This window comes from Carassius gibelio, chromosome B11 (genome assembly GCF_023724105.1).
Source record: "Carassius gibelio isolate Cgi1373 ecotype wild population from Czech Republic chromosome B11, carGib1.2-hapl.c, whole genome shotgun sequence".
Lineage (NCBI taxonomy): Eukaryota > Metazoa > Chordata > Actinopteri > Cypriniformes > Cyprinidae > Carassius > Carassius gibelio.
The window spans coordinates 15774611-15794983 of NC_068406.1; the positions used below are offsets into that span (position 1 = coordinate 15774611).

General features: G+C 37.2%; 3 protein-coding genes across 11 annotated transcripts in view; all 3 read left to right on the top strand.

Annotated features, from left to right (window-relative positions):
- The window catches only part of iqsec1b (IQ motif and Sec7 domain ArfGEF 1b), a 166382-nt gene extending 158281 nt beyond the window's left edge, over positions 1 to 8101 (top strand). For 7 of the 9 annotated variants that reach the window (XM_052569159.1, XM_052569160.1, XM_052569163.1 and 4 more), the window contains 2 exons: positions 1800 to 1849; positions 4325 to 8101. In XM_052569159.1, the coding sequence (XP_052425119.1) occupies positions 1800 to 1849; positions 4325 to 4864 (590 nt within the window). In that variant the 3' untranslated portion in view covers positions 4865 to 8101. The remainder of the gene's footprint in view (positions 1 to 1799; positions 1850 to 4324) is intronic. The other 2 variants (XM_052569165.1, XM_052569164.1) reach the window with 2 other exon arrangements.
- LOC127968178 (CMP-N-acetylneuraminate-beta-galactosamide-alpha-2,3-sialyltransferase 2) overlaps positions 1 to 20373 on the top strand; it is a 310280-nt gene that overhangs the window by 236283 nt on the left and 53624 nt on the right. The gene's annotated exons all lie outside the window — the stretch shown is intronic.
- LOC127968176 (complex I assembly factor ACAD9, mitochondrial-like) lies at positions 9501 to 19434 on the top strand. The gene is made up of 18 exons (XM_052569172.1): positions 9501 to 9764; positions 10521 to 10614; positions 10807 to 10908; positions 11034 to 11140; positions 11933 to 12033; positions 12124 to 12202; positions 12291 to 12465; positions 13195 to 13268; positions 13347 to 13422; positions 13515 to 13585; positions 13676 to 13795; positions 13889 to 14017; positions 15292 to 15371; positions 15445 to 15571; positions 15859 to 15936; positions 17308 to 17436; positions 18075 to 18147; positions 18384 to 19434. The coding sequence occupies exons 1-18, from the start codon at positions 9597 to 9599 to the stop codon at positions 18482 to 18484; spliced, it is 1884 nt and encodes a 627-aa protein (XP_052425132.1). The 5' UTR covers positions 9501 to 9596; the 3' UTR covers positions 18485 to 19434.

Here is a 20373-nt window from a genome sequence, read left to right on the forward strand (position 1 = left end):
TTTTTATATTTCCATGGCTTCTTTGTTGAAATGTAAATAATAATAATAATAAAGAAAAAAAAAACAAATTCTGAGCAAATACACAAATATCAAGCTATACATTAAGCTATCTCTCTATTTATCTATTTATCTACAGTATATCTTAAAGTCAACTTTATTTTGTTGGTATTATAGTATAAATATATATATATATATATATATATATATATATATATATAATATTTATTATATAAAATTCTGAAAATTATCTAAATAATAGTAACCTGCCACCCAGCCCTATTATGAATGTCTTTTGCCATGGCTAATGAAGCTAGATGCATCCTGACAAATATTATCTTCCACATTAGTTTTTTTTTCCCACTCTATAATTGAACCTTCGAACACAATTCACAAGCTCTTCTCACCCTATCTAGCACATCGTTTTGAGCCCTAAACATGGCAGTCACTACACAGAAAAAAACGGATAGTGTGACCTCACATGCTTTCTCTGTTAGAACAAACATTTAACAGTGCAGTAACGCTCCATAAGTGTGAATCGAACTCAACCAAGCCAGCCGCTGAGCCTGACAGCAGGAGTCACGACATGTGAACTAGAGACATGTCTGGCAAAGCTATGTATATCTTATTCCAGCAATCCTCTGCAGTGTAAACAGCACTGAAAAATGTGTGCAGAATCTTTTCATTAACGCATAAGAGAAACAGTTCACCCAAAAATGAAAATCTGCTGAAAATTGACTCGTTATGTAAGATGTAGATGAGTTTGTTTCTTCATCAGAACAGATTTGGAGAAATGTAACATTACATCACTTGCTCACTCCGCAGTGAACGGGTGCCGTCGTAATAAGAGTTAACAAACAAGACTCCAGTCCATTAATTAATGTCTTGTGAAGTGAAAAGCTGTGTGTTTGTAAGAAACAAAGTCCTCCAACCATAAAATGGCTTTTTCCAGTAAAAATATCGTCTTGCCTGAATTAGGAGAGAAATAGTCACAGAACTGTTTATGGGTAAAAACAGTTCTAAAAAATATGTTGGTGAATTTTGAAGTGGAATGATTTTGGGCTCAGAAATATTATTATGGTTTTTGGGTACATATCTTGGCCTGAATCATTCATTTGTTTCTTACACACTCGTATACGTACTGCATACTTTCTTATAAAGCTTAGATGTTAATTGATTGACATGTGGATTACTTGTCAGGATGTGATCAGTAGGCAAGTGATGTAATTCTAAGTTTCTCTAAATCTGTTCAGATGAAAGAAAAAACTCATCTGGCCTGAGAGTTGAGTACATTTTCAGCAAAAATTACTTCAAGACGAAACTACACAGATAGCAGTTGATAGCTCTCCTAACATTGACATTCAATCATTCAGTGCTTATTATTAAAGACTGACAAAGGTTTCATTCTGCCAGTCTAGGCTGCCACATTTGTATTTGTCCATACATCAGAAATGATCAAGATTTTTTTATCGTTTTGCTTGTTTTTGTTCAGTTGCTGCTATGATCTTGTTTAGGGACTTCAGTCTGTAGTCATCAAACCCGTTTGCTCAAGACTCTTGAAGATCTTGAAGATGTAGCTTTATGCTTAGTGATCTTAGGACCAGTATACCCTCATCCTTTGGCCCTTTAAAAGCTCCTGACCCACCTGGCTCTACCCTTCCTCCCTTTCCGGACAACGGCTGCTTGCTTCGTGTCTCAATAGCGCCCCTGTAGGCAGGCAGGATATATATGCTCTACACACGCCTCTATATATCTGACTGTTCGAGCGTGCTCTAATCTATCATATTGCATGTCTCGCTCAGGCAAGCGGGGGCGCCGCAGCAGTGCAGGATCTCTAGACAGCAATATGGAAGTAAGTATCGTGATATAGGAGACAAGAACCTACAACAGGCCGCTATTCTATGTGACAATGTTGCATTTTGAAACTGCAACTTTGCTTAATTTGTTTTTCTGGTCTGTCTACCATCTTTTCTTTTCGGTTGCTTCTTTGCTTAGTAGTTTCTACTGTCTGTATGTGTGTGCTGTTGTTTTTGGACTATGTAGGCAACCCTGCATGCATGGGATGCTTGTTCCTGTGGAGCTTATGTGGAATGATGGGGAATTCTGCCCCTTGGCTCACATCACATATCATAACATCTCCAAGGTTCAACTTAGTCAGCATGACTCAACTAATGCAAATATCCTAAGTCACGTACCATGGGCTGTGTGTGTCTTTTTATTTTGTTAATGGTTTCGATTCGACTCCTGGTGGCATGTTTCACTTGGCCATTGCAAGTGAACAATATAATGTTGCGCCTCAGCACTTCAAAAAGTGCAAGTCTTCATTTCCTCACCAACCTCCCACCACTTGACCTCTTCCCTTGCAACCCCCTTCGGAATGCCTTGAAACTGTTTCCCATCTGTGTGCAGATAAGCATAATAAACATGAGGGAGTTTAGCAAAGGTGTTGCTTTAATAGACTGGATTTGGATTGTCACCCATTAAGTCCGTATAGGTTATCATGTTTGCCAGTTTGTTTGGCAGCCCATCCTGGAATGCAGGATAAGCCCATATGCTTGCTTTAACATTGCTAAAGGCTGACTAACTCAATCTTGCTTGTTTCTGCTTTTGCATGTAATGCATGGCTTTCAGGGATCTGCTTCACTCTTTTATAAATGCATTAACTGCTGATGGATGGTAATGATACATTGCTTGAGTGCTGTGTCCTTGTTTTATAATACTGAAATAAATGGAATCATTTACTTTTTATGTGATGCTATTTCGGGTATTAAATTTGCATTGCCTTTTGGTAGATATTACACTACCGCTCAAAAGTTTGGGGTAAGTGTGATTTATTTTTTTTAAGAATATGAAAGAAATCCAAGGATGCATGTATAATGTTACAACAGATTGCTATTTAAAATAAATGTTTTTATTTTTTTCATCAAAGAGACCTGAAACAAATGTTAAGCAGCACAAACATTTTCAACATGGATGATAGTACAAAATGCTTCTTGAGCACCAAATTGACATATTGGGATGACGGATAAGGAAAGGACGGTGAAGACTGGAGTAATGGCTGCTGAAAATTCAGCTTTGCCATCACAAAAATACAGTGGTGGCCAAAATTATTATTAATAATAATTATTTATTATTATTGCCATTAACTGTTATAATCCAGTCAGATTTTTGTTTGCACATGGAGTCTGACAGCAGCCAGTGCTCCACACAGAGATCTGATCTCACCATCATCCAGTCTGTCTGAAATGACATGAAGAAACAGAACAAACTGAGACAGACTAAATCCAGAAGAACTGTGGCAACATCTTCAAGATGCTTGAAGAGACATATTACAATTAATGGCAAAATGAATGTTTGGAAATGTAAACTGATATTTCCTACTAACACACTAGAGCAAAAGACTTTACTTAAAACCATTTTTAGCTGGTGAAAATACGATTTTTCTAATGATTTTGGCCAGTAGTGTAAATTACATTTTAAAATATGTTAAAACAGATAATTTAAATTGCAATAAAATTTATGGAAATTTAAAATGCAATAAAAAGTTAAGTAAATGCAGCCTGGGTGAGCATAAGAGACTTAAAATAAATGGAGAAAAAAATTACCAACCCCAAACTTTTGAATGGTAGTGTTTTATTATTTGAAACATATGGAATATATATTTCTTAGGGATGGGAATCAAAGAATTTGTTTCAAATTGAACTACAGTTGATTCTGAATATTTGGTGGTACTTTAACTTATAAAAAAAAAAAAATTATATATATATATATATATATATATATATATATATATATATATATATATATATATATATATATATATATATATATATATATATATATATATATATTCTGAATTTGTCTTTAACTACACATTGCTTTAAGTACAACTATTCATAAACTAGTTTGTGGTTTTCTTGATTAGGACATGATAAAAGTGATGACTTAAAGAATCAAATGATTCATTCAGAGAGCCACTAGACTGATTCAAACCAATAACTCTTGAGTTCACGACTCATTTCTTACACGACTGGGAGTCTTTTTGATAATTTGTGGATTATTCCTGGTAAAATAAGGTAATTGAAGACCTGTTAATAGAATCAAATATCATGAAAATCATTGCTGTTTTTTTATTGTTTTGACTTAAAAAATGCCAGAATTGATTCTTGGTTTCCAACCCTAATGATTACACATTTAAATCAGGCCAAATAAACATTTAACATTTTAGAATGCAGAATGTGCATTATTAATAAATGGAACTGTGCTCTTGATTCATCAAGCATGCTGTACAAACGTCTCTGTTCTCTCTCTCCTCCTCCTCCTGCAGGGGTCCATCATTAGCAGCCCCCACATGCGGCGTCGAGCCACTTCCAGCCGCGACTGCCCCTCCCGCCAGCAGTCCATCCCCAACTCCTCTTCTCTCCTGGGCTCCCTGTTTGGCACCAAGCGGGGCAAGTCGCCCTCTCTGCCTCCCCAGCCCTCACACCCCTCCCACCCGACACTCATCTCTCACACCCCGCACCCTATCAACCTGCACCACACAGCCCGCGATGGTGTCACCGAGACCCAGGCACAGATGCACTCCCACCACGCTCAATTTTGCCACATGCAGAATCCTCCTCCATACCACCACCACCATCACTACCACCCCCCAGCGCACGTTCAACACCCACCCCACCAGTACCACCCTCCGCCTGGCCCATCATCCTCTCACAGCCACTCGCACGGTCCCCACGGCCATGGGCCACACCCCTCGCACCCCTCCCACTCCCAGCATGCACCTCACCACCACAACCAGCCTCCGGCCCCTCCTCCGGCGGCCAGCAGCACCAAGCCAAAACACAGCGGCATCAGCACTGTGGTTTGAGCCCCTCTGTGAACTCTTTCCACTTGGGAATGGGACCGTTTTTGGCGGGGTGACCGTTGGGCCTCTCTTTAGATTGTAACGTGCGACGGATTGTTGCTGCCTACAAGGACACGAATAAAAGGGCACCATGACTCACGTTTCAACTCATCCAGTACCCGTTTTCTCTGGAAAAGGGAGCCACACTGTGTAGCACCGGTCTTCTCTTTTTGGGCGGCTAGAACTCAAATCATCAGTTCTTACCAGTCATTGTTCAAGCTGTAGAGCCCCAGATAGAACTGCTGCTGCTGCTTTCTTTTAGGCTCGATTTTAGAGACTTTCAACCCTCTCGACTTTGGCGGTGAAGCAAGAGCATGCGCAAAAGACCAGAGCAACTGTTTTCTTGTACTTAATTACCTAAATGCATTATCAAATAGCCTGCTTATTAGTTTGCAGAAACTAAACTACGGTTCGAGAGAAGTCGGTCACAATGAGCGGTGTTCCAGTATTTAATGTAGCTGTAGACCACACATTTCTGTGATATAGTTAGGGGACTATAACGTGCCAATTATTAAAAAGCAGTGACGGAGTTATTCCAAAAAAAAAAAAAAAAGAAAACGAAAAAAGATTTGCTTTGTGTGTGTCGTGCATATAGTATTTTGTAAAATAATAATAAGAATATTAGCAGCTATTATTATTATTGTTATAGGACTAAAATGATCCGAAGCCTCAGATAAAATCTCAGTATTCTCTGTGTACTCTCGACGTAGGAGTTACTAGTTTTCACTGATACTGAACTCAGTAGGCAGCCAGTTGAACAACATGAAAATTATTGGTTGCCTTGGAGTTGGAAGACTCTTCCGGAATCTCCGGCTTGTGTTCGCTCCACCTCCTTCGGGATCTACGTAGCGCAAACCAATCACAGGGACTGTGGGAAGGGTGAGGGTGGAACAGGGGAACTCATGGATGGATCCTCCACGGCCTCGACTCGTCGGTCCCGGCCACTGCTGCAACATGGTTTTATTTTTTTAACTATTTTTTTAGAGATGAATAAATCAATATGAAATAAATGTACATTTGAAGATGTTTATGGTAAAGCCGGTGTGATGGGGAAGGCTATTTTGCCGTCGAACATTAGGGGTTGTGTTTGGGTCAGAGGAAAGCTAGAGCTGATCAAATTCTCTCCCCGTATTTCAAGAGTTAGTTTGTGCAGAGATGTTGATTTTTTTCTCAGCAGGCTGAGCGTGTGCCCTCTTCTGTGTGGAAATGAAGTAGATTTGATACATATTCTCCTGTCCTCCCGTGAGAATGCCTTTCACTTGCTCAGAAACACAGCTAATGTAATGTAAACTGCATATAATATGTAGCAGTGGGTCGGTTCGGATGAACAGATTTGGACATGTTTTTTCACACATATCCCCTTTCTCGGTTAAGTTTTTGACTTGTTTTGTACTGTAAGTAGACACATGGTGACGGAGCTGTGATTCGATGTAATAGTTTGTGTGTTGACGCTCTTTTAACTCAAGTACAGAGCTTCTGAACAGCACTCGTCTTTGTAAATATTCACTTCGTGTACAGAAACCACGGCTGAAATGAGCTCGCTCTCTTATACGAGACCAGTGTCCGCACATTTGATGTGCGTCGTTTCTCTTTCAGTCTTTCTTTTTTTAATGAATTAATCATGTGCAATATGTATGTTCCAGTTTTGTCAGTTCAGCCAGTTGGTTGGTTGATTTGGTTTGTTGTTTCTGTTATCATATTTCCAATATCATACTTCAAACCCCAAATTGTTTCTCGCCCCCCCCACCGACATCTTGTTCTCCCTGGTCTCTGTTTTACCTGCAACCTACAGTCAGGAATGTCAACTAAAGTACTCTTGCATGTATATTGTACAAAATATTCTCTAGATATTGCATATTTCCAGAGATATTATCAGTGTTACAGTTGACCGTTGTTAAATGAGTGATGATGATAATGATGATGATGATGAACATATTAAAATCTGTAGACTTCTCTTCATTCGAAATGTCTTTATCTTGTTTCGTACCGAAATAGATTCAATTAGGAGACATCTTTTTATTGTTTATCTGAGCGTGAAAAATCTAACACTGAACATCAAATCGTTTATAAAGGGAAATATTAGTCGGTAGCCTAATCGTAATGAAGTGCCGCCGGGGCACATTCGTATAATAATAATAATAATAATAGAAGCTTACAGATTATAGAGCATAAATCCGTGTTTATGTCATTATCAGACTTCGTAACACCTGGCTTGTTCCCAAGATGCACTGAGGCAAGTAATTTGTACAGTACAGCAGCTCATCTCTGTGTACAAATACGATCACCCGAAGCTATTTCTGACCAAACAACACACCATAAATACAATAAAACTGTCAAGAAAATGTCTCTTTCCAAGGTGTTTTTTTTTTTTTTTTTTTTTTTTTTTTTTAGGTTTTTCACCTTTGTGTTGAATGTTTTTAATGGATTTAAGTGCAGTGTATTGTAAATGTATTGGTGCGCTTCAGCTATGTACTGTACAGTACTGGACGGTCAAGTCAAAACATCACCAAGCTTTGCATGCAGCTGATGCCTAGCACCTCTGCTTGAAATATGAGCTTATTTAAAAATGAAGAAATGTGCTTTCTTTTGTTTGTTCGATTGTGTTGTTTTTTTTAAGTGGTGTTGGCTTGCAGTTACATTTTATGCTGTGCCACTGCATTTCGGCATGTATATCTCTTGTTTACCCCCCCAAAAAAGATTACACTTCAGTTTGGTTTTTGTTTTGTTTTTGCTGTAAAAAGCCTGTGTCGCTGTATATATCACAAACCAATGTGAGAAAATAGAAAAAAAGCATATCATATATAAATCTAATATGGATGATAAAGGGAAAGTGTAAGGGTAAGGGGTTGGGTTTATGTGTACATAGTCTGTATAATACTTTTTTGTTTTTCGCTCGGCCATCGCATTGACAGTGTAGTCCTTTTTTCACCTTAAAGAGACTCAAAATAACATGACACTGCTTCTGCTACCAAATGTACTTCTCAAGTTTGTCATAGGATCTTCTTTAATAAGCCGACTGTTACATAACTCTCATCGCCTTTCATGTGCGTCCACTCATACATTTCATTTTTTTAATTACCAAACAAGGAGAGGATGGTTTTAATATGCATTCTGTTTCTAAGTAGATGATGAGACCCTGTTGATGTTTAACTATAACTGTGACCATGTTGAGAACATGAAATAAAACAATATACCATAAAATTCCTAACTTGTATTGTTCTGTATTAAAGCACACATTATGTTGAAATAAATCATTTTGAATGCATGTTTCCAAGTCCTTAACATTTTCTGTGCATCTCAAAAGCCCTTTATGAATACATTTGTGTGTTGTAGTTAAATATGAATCATAAGGAATAGCCTTCAAAACTCTACAAACTGAATTCACCATACTGGTACATTTGAGCCAGCGAGGTCATTGCGTAACTGGCTTTGTGAAAGGTTTGCTGCTTCTCAGAATTCTTGCAATAGTCTTTCAACTCTGATATATTTTTATTCATACATTTCAGTTAATAGTGTTCAGACTAAAGCATTCTGTGAATAACTGTTAGTCCCTATTTATCTTCTCAGTGCTCCTTGAGAGCTTTGATAAACTGGAGTTTCTTAGTGTCTTTATATTTGTGAATGTCAAACTTAAGGTCAGTACATCCTCCTTTATGCAGTGGCATCCATAGATGAGGTCTGAATCAGGAGTCAAGACTTCAAACAAATGCTTTGACAATATAAAAAATATAATGTTCATTACTGTTCAAAATGTCAGTAAGGGTTTTTTTTCATACTTAATTCAGCAAGGACACATTAACATCAAAAGTGACAGTGAAGTATTTAAGGTGTAACAGAATATTTATTTTTCAAATTAAATGCTGTTCTTTTGAACTCTTTCGTTTTCACCATTGTTAATGTGTAATATTTTTCGAGCACAAAAATCAGCATATTAGAATGATATCTGAAGGATGATGTGACACTTGAAGACTGGAGTAATGATTCTGAAAATTCAGCTTTGCCATCACGGAATAAATTAAATTAAAAATATATTACAATGGAAAACGGTTACGTTAAATTGTACTGTATTTTTGATCGAATAAAAGCAGCCTTTGTGAGCATAAGAGACTTGTGTAAAAAATATATTTTAAACTAACCAACCCCAAACATAAATGATAAGGCTGAAAGTTTCAAGATATGTTTTTCTGTGAATATAATAATCAAGCACATAAGTTGTGAATGACTGGATAAAAATGTATTACGCATGTGACCTACAGACAGGTGGTGAGAAAGAGATTCTGCGCCCTTTTTGTCTGTGTCTGTCTCGCCTGCTCTAGGCTATAAATAGAGCAGCTTTGAGGGTTAAATCTTCACTGTCAACACCCAAGGCGGTGTTGCTGCCTAAAGATGGACTGGAAGGAAAGAACCCCGCTGAACTGTTCATTACTGTTATTTCAGTAATATCTGGACCCAGGAATTCACTTAAACTCGAGCAAGTACTGTGATGAAATCAGAGACCAGAGAGAATTAACGATCAAGATATTTTTACTCAGCATCGAAATATATAATTTGTGTGTTGCAGCTAAACACGGACATCTGCAGGGCATCAAATGAACTGCCGCCAAACGGACTTGTGTCGTCATCAACGTGAGACGAAAATGGGTGAAAGGTGTTTTAGTCAGTTGCAGGGTGTTTAATGTGAGTATCTACGTTGAAGATGAACCTGAACAAACTTATCGTTGTGTCAAGATCGGTCAAATTTGGGAGAAATCTGTTTGCTGCACGAGGAGCTTGTCTGCATCACTTTCAGTCACGACGATCCATTAGATCCAGTGCGAGGAGTTTGACATATGCCAAAGATCTGTTCCTGGGCAAAGTAAACAAGGTAACGTTAATGTCAACAAACTGCAGAATAAATTGTTGTTTATTGTGTACATATCTGACATAGCTATTAAAAGATGACACCATTTGGGCAAGGTCAAAGCGTCAAAATGTTAATAATATGTATAGTTATTACAGAAGATGGTTTTCTTTTGGGGGGGGGGGGGGGTGCAATGCTGTTTCAAGGATTCAGAATTGTTTACACGGTTAAAAAGTTGGATAAAAATCTTATTTCCCAGCGGTATATAAACGGTGGATAGAGTTTGTTTTTCCGGGGCAGCAATAGTTTCACAAGCGAGTTGTTGGTAAACATTTTAAAAACAAGGCCCAGTTCGATGCTGGATTTGGAGCTGTCCCAGCTATAAAAGATCCCGGTCATGAATCAGATCTGCAGAGGGTAAGTGAAACGGCATCAAAAGCACTGATCTGTTCTCTATTATAGTTCAGTGATCAGAAGTCTGTTTTGGCATTCGTCGCTCAAGTGCTCGTCACTCTTTAGCTCCGCCCACGGCACGCCTCCAGGAGCTCGGCGTTTTCCGGAAAGAATCGTAAAGCTGTATATTTCTTTTATATATATGATAAAACTAAATACTTTTTGGAGATATGAAGGATGCACTATTGCTCGATAGGTACTCAAGATTAACTTGAGATTTGGTGAAACTGCGTGAATTATGCCCCATTTAAATACTCAGTAATGCATTGTTACTGTACATTAAAATTTTATTCTAAATATATTTATACATCTTTATACATCGTTTAGGCTGAAGTCTTTCCCTACCCAGAAATCAGTAATGAAGAATTAGAGGAAATAAACCAACTTGTTCAGCCTGTGGAAAAGTTTTTCAATGAAGATGGTGGGTACAAAAAAACATGCATTAATGATTTTTATTATTATTATTATTATTATTATTATTGTGAGGTCTTCATATATTATGTCATGTATTATACTGGCTTATTAACTGATATCAGCTTTTGCATTTTCTTATGTTATTCATACAAATGACTGAGAAATATATTTTTCTGTACTTGTGCAAATATCACCATAGTTGATTCCACGAAGATTGACCATGATGCTGTAATTCCGCCTGAGACTTTAAATGGGCTGAAGGAACTGGGGCTGTTTGGGATCCAGATACCTGAAGAATATGGTGGGACTGACCTCTGATTTCATAAATTAATATATATATATATATATATATATATATATATATATATATAATATTCTAATATACCATCAGAGATTTGCATCTTCTTCTTTGCCTGTTCTCTCCAGGCGGTCTGGGCCTCTCAAACACCATGTATGCCAGGTTAGGAGAGATCACGTCTTTAGATGGGGCTATTGCGGTCACACTGGCAGCACATCAAGCCATTGGTCTGAAGGTGAGCAAATGACTGTCTGTGTTGCATCGTGCATACTGTAGTAAAGCAATAATTCACCCAAAAATGAACATTTGCTGAAAGTGTACTCACCATCGAAAATTTTGATCCCAATGGTTTCTCTACAGTGAATGGGTGCCATCAGAATGAGAGTCAAAACAACTGATAAAAACCATGCAGTAATCCAGTAATCAACACAACTGCAGTCCGTCAGTTAACGTCTTGTGAAGTGAAAAGCTGTGTGTTTATAAGAAACAAATGTGATATTAAGGCATTAAATTTCAATTCGTCACTTCTGTCCAAAATAATCTAACATAGTTCAGTGAAAAAGCCCATACATTGTTATCCTTTCATACCAAAAACCACTGACATATGTTTTTAAACTATTTTTGACCATCAAATAATACTTGATCTGTGCTCTCCTGATTCAGATAAGACATGCAATATTTTGAACAGGGAACTAGGTGAAATAAATGATCTTAAGGAAAAATATAGCATTATGCAGATTTTCACTTCACAATTGATAGACTGGAGTCATGTGGATTACTTGTGGATTACTGTAATGTTTTTATCAGCTGTTTTGACTCTTGTTCTGACGGCACCCATTTACTGCAGAGGATCCATTGGTGAGCAAGTGATGTAATGCTAGATTTCTTCAAATCCATTCTGAGGAAGAAATAAATTTGTATACATCTTGGATAGCCTGCAGATGAGCACATTTGAGCTCATTTTCATTTGCTATTCCTTTAAGTTCTATGTTAATTGATAATTTCCATAACAATCTCTGTATTTCAGGGCATACTGATAGCTGGAAATGAAGCTCAGAAAGCAAAGTACCTCCCCAAACTAGCAACAGGAGAGCATATTGCAGCTTTCTGCCTCACTGAACCTGGAAGGTACGACATATAACCTAAGATTAAAAGCCATTTCATTTTCAAATCTGCTTTGGTAATTATTTTTAAATGGCACATCTTCTCTCGTGTTAGTGGCAGTGATGCTGCATCTATACAGACACGCGCCACGCTGACAGAAGATGGCAAGCACTTCTTGCTCAATGGCACAAAGGTGACTGCTTCAATCAGGTCATTGTGTTTGGCATAGTGAAGTCTTTTTATTGGATGATTTTGATTACATTTTTATGTTTGCTCTCAAGTTTTGGATCTCCAATGGTGGCTGGGCAGACATCATGACTGTGTTTGCCAGAACTGAAGTTGTTGACACAGATGGTCAAAAGAAAGATAAGATCACAGCTTTCATTGTAGAGAGGGCGTTCGGTGGCATCGCCAGTGGCAAGCCTGAAGACAAACTGGGCATCAGAGGCTCAAACAGTAAGTTTAAACTGTTTTAGTAAGTTCATCTACTTTTGTGTTTGAAGCTAATGTTGAAATGTATTTGTGATTGAATTTCAATCCATCTCAAAACTGGAGAAAAACACGGACCTCTACTGTAAACCACAGATCAAATGATTTTTTTTTTAATAAGACTTTTATAATGTTCCAAAAGATACATTTTTCAAATAAATGCTATTCTATTGAACTTTTGTTCATCAAAGTATCCTGAAATCACGGTTTCAACGAAAAAATCTTAAACAGTTTTCAACATTTTTAATGAAAAAGAAATGTTTCTTAAGCACCCAATCTACCTATTAGAATGATTTCTATAGGATCAAAGGACATTAATATGATAGGAATAATAAATTACATTTTGAAATATATTAAAATAGAAAAGTTATTTTAAATTGTGAAGTTGTTTTAAAAAAAAACACATTAAATCTTATCAATCCCAAACTATTGAAAGTTAGTATATACTGTATATAACCAATTGCCATTTATTTTAAAGATGTAACAAACAGGCATTAATTCCTAAGTAAAAAATAAATAAACATATATATTATGTAATATATATATATAACTGTATTTATTGTTCGAAATTAAGTTGTCGTTTTTTTGTTGTTGTTTTTTTTATGCATACACTTACACATTATTAAGTAAAAGACGTCACAGAAATGGTTGGTTATATAAATCAATTTATTGAATATTTGTACTTCCTTTCAATAGCCTGTGAGATCACCTTTGAAGACACCAAGGTGCCAATTGAGAATGTCATTGGTGAAGTTGGTGGTGGTTTTAAGGTGATGCAATCTCCCTTCAGTGCACATTTTTAACACCATGACAACATCATGTTGCATTGACACGTGATGTACGCTTAGGTCGCCATGAACATTCTGAATAATGGGCGCTTCAGCATGGGCAGTGCAGGAGCAGGGATGATCAAGAGGCTGATCGGTGAGAGCACAATTCATTAAAAATTCACCATTATTACTCACATCCTTGTAAATGGATCCTTAAATTTAAATTCACATGCAACATCATTCCAGAGATGACATCAGAATATGCATGCACAAGAAAACAATTCAGCAGGAGCCTTTCTGAGTTTGGAATGATTCAGGTATGTTATGTCTTATGTTTAATCATATTGAATGATTCTGTTGTTAGTATTTGCTAAGTCACCATGTGATTTTATTTTTCTTTGGCACAGGATAAGTTTGCTACCATGACTCTGAATGCGTTTGTGATGGAGAGCATGGCTTATCTCACTGCTGGAATGATGGACCGACCTGGAGTCCCAGACTGTTCTGTGGAGGCTGCTATGGTCAAAGTAAAGTAACATGAAATCATTATCACTTATCACTATTCTAAACGAAAAAAAAAAAACATGTTGGAGCATTGACCCTCAGTGTTGGTTATACAGGTCTTCAGCTCTGAGGGCAGCTGGATCTGTGTGAGTGAAGCCCTGCAGGTTTTAGGAGGGCTGGGCTTCACCAAGAACTACCCCTACGAGCGCTACCTCAGGGATTGCCGCATCCTCCAGATATTTGAGGTACAGAGGAACAGAATTACATTTTTTAGTCAAATTACCAAAAAGTCTCTTATGCTCACCAAGACTAAAATATAAAAATATAATATTGTATAATATTTGAGACGATCCTCACTGCAGGACACAAGATCCAGGGAACATGGCTGGATCCAGCTCCAACTCCTCCCACCTTACATATACTTAAACCCACCCATCTCCACCACTGACCCTACCATTCTCCACCCACTAAACGTGGATCCAACCACGCCTCCTGGATCTTGTGTTCTGGGAGAAGGGCTACTAAAATATTTTACATGTTAAATAAACATTTTCCATTTATTAAAAAAAAATAACATTTAAATTTCAGTGTCTAATTTTTCTGATATTATTATTTGCTGCTCAACATTTCTTATCAAAGTTGAAAACAGTTGTGTATCTTAATATATTTATGGAAACTGTTTCATTTTTGAGGATTCTTTGAATAGGAAGCTTTTATTTGAAATATAAATGTGTGTGTGTGTGTGTGTGTGTGACCCTGGACCACAAAACCAGTCTTTAAGTCACTGGGGTATATTTTTAGCATTAGCCAAAAAAAAAACATTGTATGGGTCAAAAAAAAACAATTTTCCTGCCAAAAATCATTAGGATATTGATTAAAGATCATGTTCCATTAAAATATTTTGTAAATTTCCTACCGTAAATATATAAATATTTTTGATTTTGGTTCATTTGGACAGATTTAAAGGTCATTTTCTCATTATTTAGATTTTCTTGCACCCTTAGATTCAATCAGATTATATTTATTTTCATCTCGGCCAAATATTGTCTGATCATAACAAACCTCACATCAACCAAAAACATAATTACTGCACTTTCACGTGATGTATAAATCTCAATTTAAAAAAATTGACACTTAAGGTCCAGGGTCACACACACACACACACACATATTCGTTGATCCTGAAACAACATTTCAAGCAACCAATCAGAATTGAGGGACAAGTTTACAATGTCAGTTTTAGCCTTACAACCAGAGTTAAGTGCTTCTCCACCCTTGTTATTCAACTATAATTTCTCTCAGATTTTAATGATAAATTATGGGTAGGGTTAGGTCTATGTTTTGGACAATAATTTTGATCCAGGATCATGTCTGTCTTGCCAAAATCACGGGGACCATATATACAATTTTTTTTTTACCACCAGGGGGCATGTTGTCATAAACGTAAGGCTCCAGAATAAACAGGCAAAAACAACTGAATGTATTATATAATGTGCTTTATTTTTCTTTCCTGCTTTTAGGGCACTAATGAGATTTTGAGGATGTACATCGCACTTACCGGAATGCAGTATGCTGGCAAAATACTAACAGGAAAAATAAAGTATGTCATTGATAGTTTATATTTAAAAGTAACACAACTGCATGATTTGACATATGACATTGTCTTCTCACAGGGAGATGAAGAAGGGTAATGTGGGGGTGGTGTTTGAGATTCTGGGAAAGAAATTGAAAGACTCAGTGGTGAGGACGGTGGACTTTGGACTGACCGGCAAAGATGGCGTTGTGCACCCCAGTCTGACGGTACAGAACCAGTGCTGCTTGTGCTCTATATAGTTGTAAACTGTCATATTATAGAGTAAAAGGACACCAGTGGTCATAAACTGAATGTACGTCATGGTAATAACAGCAGCGCAGGGTTGTCCAGTAAAAGTCCTGTCACCCTCACATCTGATCTCGCCTAGTTCTCCTGCCAGTCACATTTCATCAGGCGGAATCCTTCCTTCTGATCTCTCCTTTAAACCCGTGTGGTCGGGTAATTGAGCCCAGCTCATTTTCAGAGGAGTGATGATGTCATCTTTCTCCCACAGGAGAGCGCCAAAATGTTTGAGCAGAACGCTGCACACTTCGGCTCCACTGTGGAAAGATTACTGTACCAATATGGAAAGGTAAAACTGTTTGATTTATTACTTATTGGATTATTTAGAAACTTTTTGAAGCTGTATTCTTGTTTAATGAAATAATTATATAATTATTTATTTATTTATTTATTTATTTTACTGTATGACAGATAATGTCTTGCCAAAGCAAACCTCTTTCTTTATACATAGAAACAGATATTTATAGTAAGCTGCGCCACATAGTCACCATTCCCATCAATCTCATTTTCCTCACCATCAGTTTTTAATCCGAGTTTGTGCACATTCCTCAGATGCTGCTAGAAAATGAAAAATGACCATTGGTTTATCATTCAGAAACAGGCGTGTTTTTTCTTGTAATGCACAAGGTGATTAGCGTGGGCTGTTAGCGCTGCTGGGACCTCGTCTCTGGTCCCTTCTTTCCTGTTGGGTTGAGGTAATGTTCATATGTGACACAGCTGGCCCCACTCTCTCTTTTCTGAATGGACGTCTGTGTGGCCGTGCTATTGTAATCAGACTGCAGTCACAAGAGAGCAGCCTGGAAGTGCTTCAGATATCCACACACTGTTTTTCCTGTTGCAGTGCACTTTTTCTGTTACTGTTAGGACTGCCTTGATTTTCCTACTTTGAGTGACCTAGATCAAGTGAAACATCTTGAAATATAATATAGAGATAGAGGGTTTAATTCTAGATACAGACAAATCTGTGCTTACATGATTATCAGTACAGTTTTTAAAATAGTTTCACATCATCAAAACGATAAAATAACACAAATGAAACCAACAGAATTATGTTGGGACCAAAACATTTTAAACTGATTTTGTTTTAATTGAAGTGTTAGTTTTTGTAAATAAATAAAAAACTTTTTTTGATTCAAACTTTAATGATAGGAATTGGCTTTGTAGATAAATAAATATTTTTAAGTTCATGAGAAATGTGAATTCAGTTAAGTATATGCTCCAGTATATGCTTTTTTTAAATTCTTTTTTTAAATTCAATACTTTTATTCAGCAAGGGTGTTTCATGTTGATCAAAAGTGACAGTAAAGACATTTTATAATGTTACAAAAAATCTATTTCAAATAAATGCTGTTCTACGGCGCTTTCCATTCATCAAAGAATCCTAAAAAAAACATACCACAATTTCCACAAAATTATTAAGCAGAGCAGCTGAGCAGCACTAAATCAGCATATTGGAATGATTTCTGAAGCATTATTATAGACTGAAGCTGAAAATTCTAACTTTTGAATGGTAGTGTCCATAGAATGTAAACAAAAAATCTAAACTTTATTACGTTTTTTGCATGAACTTTATTGATTCTTTATATAAAGCATTTTGTCAAAAACCCTTAATATTACACTTTCACTTCTGCAGTTATATCTGTAACTTCATCTGTTTCAGACAATTGTCGAGGAGCAGCTTGTGTTGAAGAAAGTTGCAGATGTATTAATTAACCTCTACGCCATGACAGCCGTCCTGTCCCGCACCAGTCGCTCCATCAGCATCGGCCTGCGAAACCATGACCATGAGGTAACAGCCACTTAAACCTTCCACCCTGAGGTCACACTCAGTTTCAAAACAGGCCATTTTAAAGGAGCACGTTACCTCGTCCTGTAAAGCGATTCTTAGTTTTGAGACTTGCCTCAAGACTTCAGTCTTTTTGTTCAGTGTTCAGTCAAAGCATTTAAATGAAGCATGCAGTGTTGAACAAGTACAGATTAGGACAGAAGAAAGAAACCACTTATTTACTTGACCTGTTTAGAGGACTAAACTTGAAAGGATTGTGGATGTTGCAGCGTGACAAATAATGCATTTCTTCTCAGAAGTGGATTGCTCCCGGGAGGCATTTTAATTCATAGCAGCAGAGCTGTTTTGATTTTGCATGAGAGAAACAATTGACGGAAACATTTTAATGACTTGTCATGCTGTGACTGTGCTGCTTGCTTGCATATTGGCTTAATCCGACAAAGTAATAGAAGGTTTTGCATGCTTCTAAACATACATTTCATAATTCCCCATGTCTTTTCTACTTTTTTTGAATGGCTCTTAGGTCAAAGAGTGTAAAATAATTTTGCCAACAAAAACCTCATAATAAAGGAAATTTGCTTGCACGTTAATTTTGAAATCGTTAATGTAAACAGCCTTGTTAAATCTCTGCTGGGTTTCAGGTGCTGCTCACCAACACTTTCTGCAAAGATGCTCATTTCAAGAACAACTTCTTGTTGACTCAGCTTCAAAAAAGTGAGTAAAATGCACAGTATAATTAATACCAGCCTTTCTCGTTTTATTGCATAGCAAGACAAAGCGCTTGCATATGTTGTAGAATTTCCTTCAATGCCTTACAAACCATAAATCAGTCAGTCGCTAACACTTGAATGCACTCTTCATACTGTTCCAATTATCATCCGCCTAATAACTCCAGTCAATGCATTAGATCAGAGTGTCACTGAACGGATTGGGGTTTGTGTTCTCTCCAGATTCCCCGGAGAACAATGATGCCAACATAAAGAAGATCGCCCAGGAGGTCTTAGCTAAGAGGGCGTATGTCTGCTCACATCCTCTGGACAGAACCTTCTGATGAGACGGCTCTCGTTGTCAGAAAGGTTTCCCACAACCCTGTGTCTCAGTTTAACCCAGCAAAAAATACTTCTGTTTCTTACAATATGCAGTCTGGATTGAGCCTCACTCTCCAACTTTTTATATCAGTATTTTATATCTAGTGCTACCTAAGTGCTTCTTAATATTGGTTGAATGACATAAAATCCAAGTGGTTATGAAGAAATACCTTTAATGCACATGTAAGGTGATGTCTTTGTTGGTTCTCATCTCCGTGATGTTTCTGGTGTGTTTGAAGTGGGCAGTTGTCACAGGTGTCTTTGGGGCTTCAGCAGGTTTCCGACAGGAGTGTTTGTTTTTCTCTTCATCTGTGAGCGGTAAAACACTTCGCTTGTGCAGAAAGGAATGTGGCCTCCAGTAATCTCTGTTTTTTTAAAAATCGGATTTTTACTGACAGAGCAGTTTAAAAGTTGATTAATTAATTTTTTTTCTCTCATTTCTGCACCCAAGAACTGCTTCCAGGACATACTTGGTGTTTTTTTCGAGAATTTATATTAATAGTGTGAATGGTTCACACTTATTTACAAGTTGGGGTGCAGTAATTTAGCCTGTTATTAATTATTAAAAAGGTACAAACTGAAAAACAAGGAGTATGTCTAACCTGAAGTGGAATTTTCTGTACTGGGATGAGTATCTTGGAATTGTGTTTTTGTCCCAGCTCAGGCTGTGGTTCTGAAAGGGTCCAGGAGCAAATGGAATATTGGCCTCCCTCTCTGCTGAGCCAGTCTTTTCAGAAGGCTGGACCACAGAAATAACGGGAATGGGCTGACAGGGAAAAAACAGGGATTAGATTTTAAAGGAAAGTATGTTTGGTGGAAGTCTGCCTGATAGGAGACATAATGGTCTGTAAATGTGAGATCTAAAAATGTTCATCTAACAATAAATCTGATATAATAATAAAAATAAAAAAAAGATGTTTGACTTTCCTGCATATTTTTATGTTCTGCAATAATATCGTTTTAGGAAATAGCTTCGCTTTTTATTACTTTTAAAGCCATTCCTGGTCTCTTCAGAGAATATTTCATGGGCTTGTCCTTCAGTATGTCTTGTAGTTTATCCAGACCAGCTCTCCTCATGTGACATCGGAATTCAGGAATTCTTCCACTTCCTGTAGAGGTCTCATCGAGCGACATCGTCCTCTGCCACCTGTTGTACTGAGCATGTACCTCATGTAGAGCCTCTCCTAAAGGTAAAATGAGTCCAGTTGAGTCTTGTTTCATACAAACAAATCTGGCACTTTCTTTCTTTCTTAGTTATGAACTGTACTGAAAATGACATTAGAGGACTTCAGAATTGATATTATAATAGACCGTATTACTGTTGCAGTGTTTTTTTATGTTGCTAGATTGATTGTTTTTTTTTTTTAATGCTTTGCATTGTCCTCATTTGTAAGTCGCTTCGGATAAAAGCATCTGCAAAATGAATAAATGTAAATATTACCACTTAAATCATTGATAACATAAGTGTACCTTAGAGAACAGTACAAAAAAAAGGCAGTTCGTGACCCCTTTAAGAAAATATTACCAGGTAAAAGAATGCTCAGGGGGAGTTCTGCTCCAAAATCTAATGGGGGCTTGGAGTAAAGTTCAAAATCCTGATGTCTGTGGATCCACGGCAGCCTGAATCTGGAAAGCGTTGGCTTCAATTTGTTTCCATGTACAATGTTTTCTCTCCAAGGCTGTAAAAAAATGAAATAATAATAATTAAACCTGTGTTTAAAAGAGCTGGTAAATTAATGCTTTTGGAAAAACATAATTAAACATGTTCAGTTGCTCAAAGAGGACAAACTTGTTAATGATAACATCCATCTGTCATCTGTAAGGTTCACATTTTTGGGTGCTATGCTCATGT

Bases quoted from the DNA above. Each gene is read 5' to 3' on its own strand.
- LOC127968176 (XM_052569172.1), top strand. From the start codon at position 9,597: ATGAACCTGAACAAACTTATCGTTGTGTCAAGATCGGTCAAATTTGGG. The intron at 11,141-11,932 runs GTGAGCAAATGA...TCTGTATTTCAG, and splicing joins ATCAAGCCATTGGTCTGAAG to GGCATACTGATAGCTGGAAA. The intron at 15,372-15,444 runs GTATGTCATTGA...GTCTTCTCACAG, and splicing joins ATACTAACAGGAAAAATAAA to GGAGATGAAGAAGGGTAATG.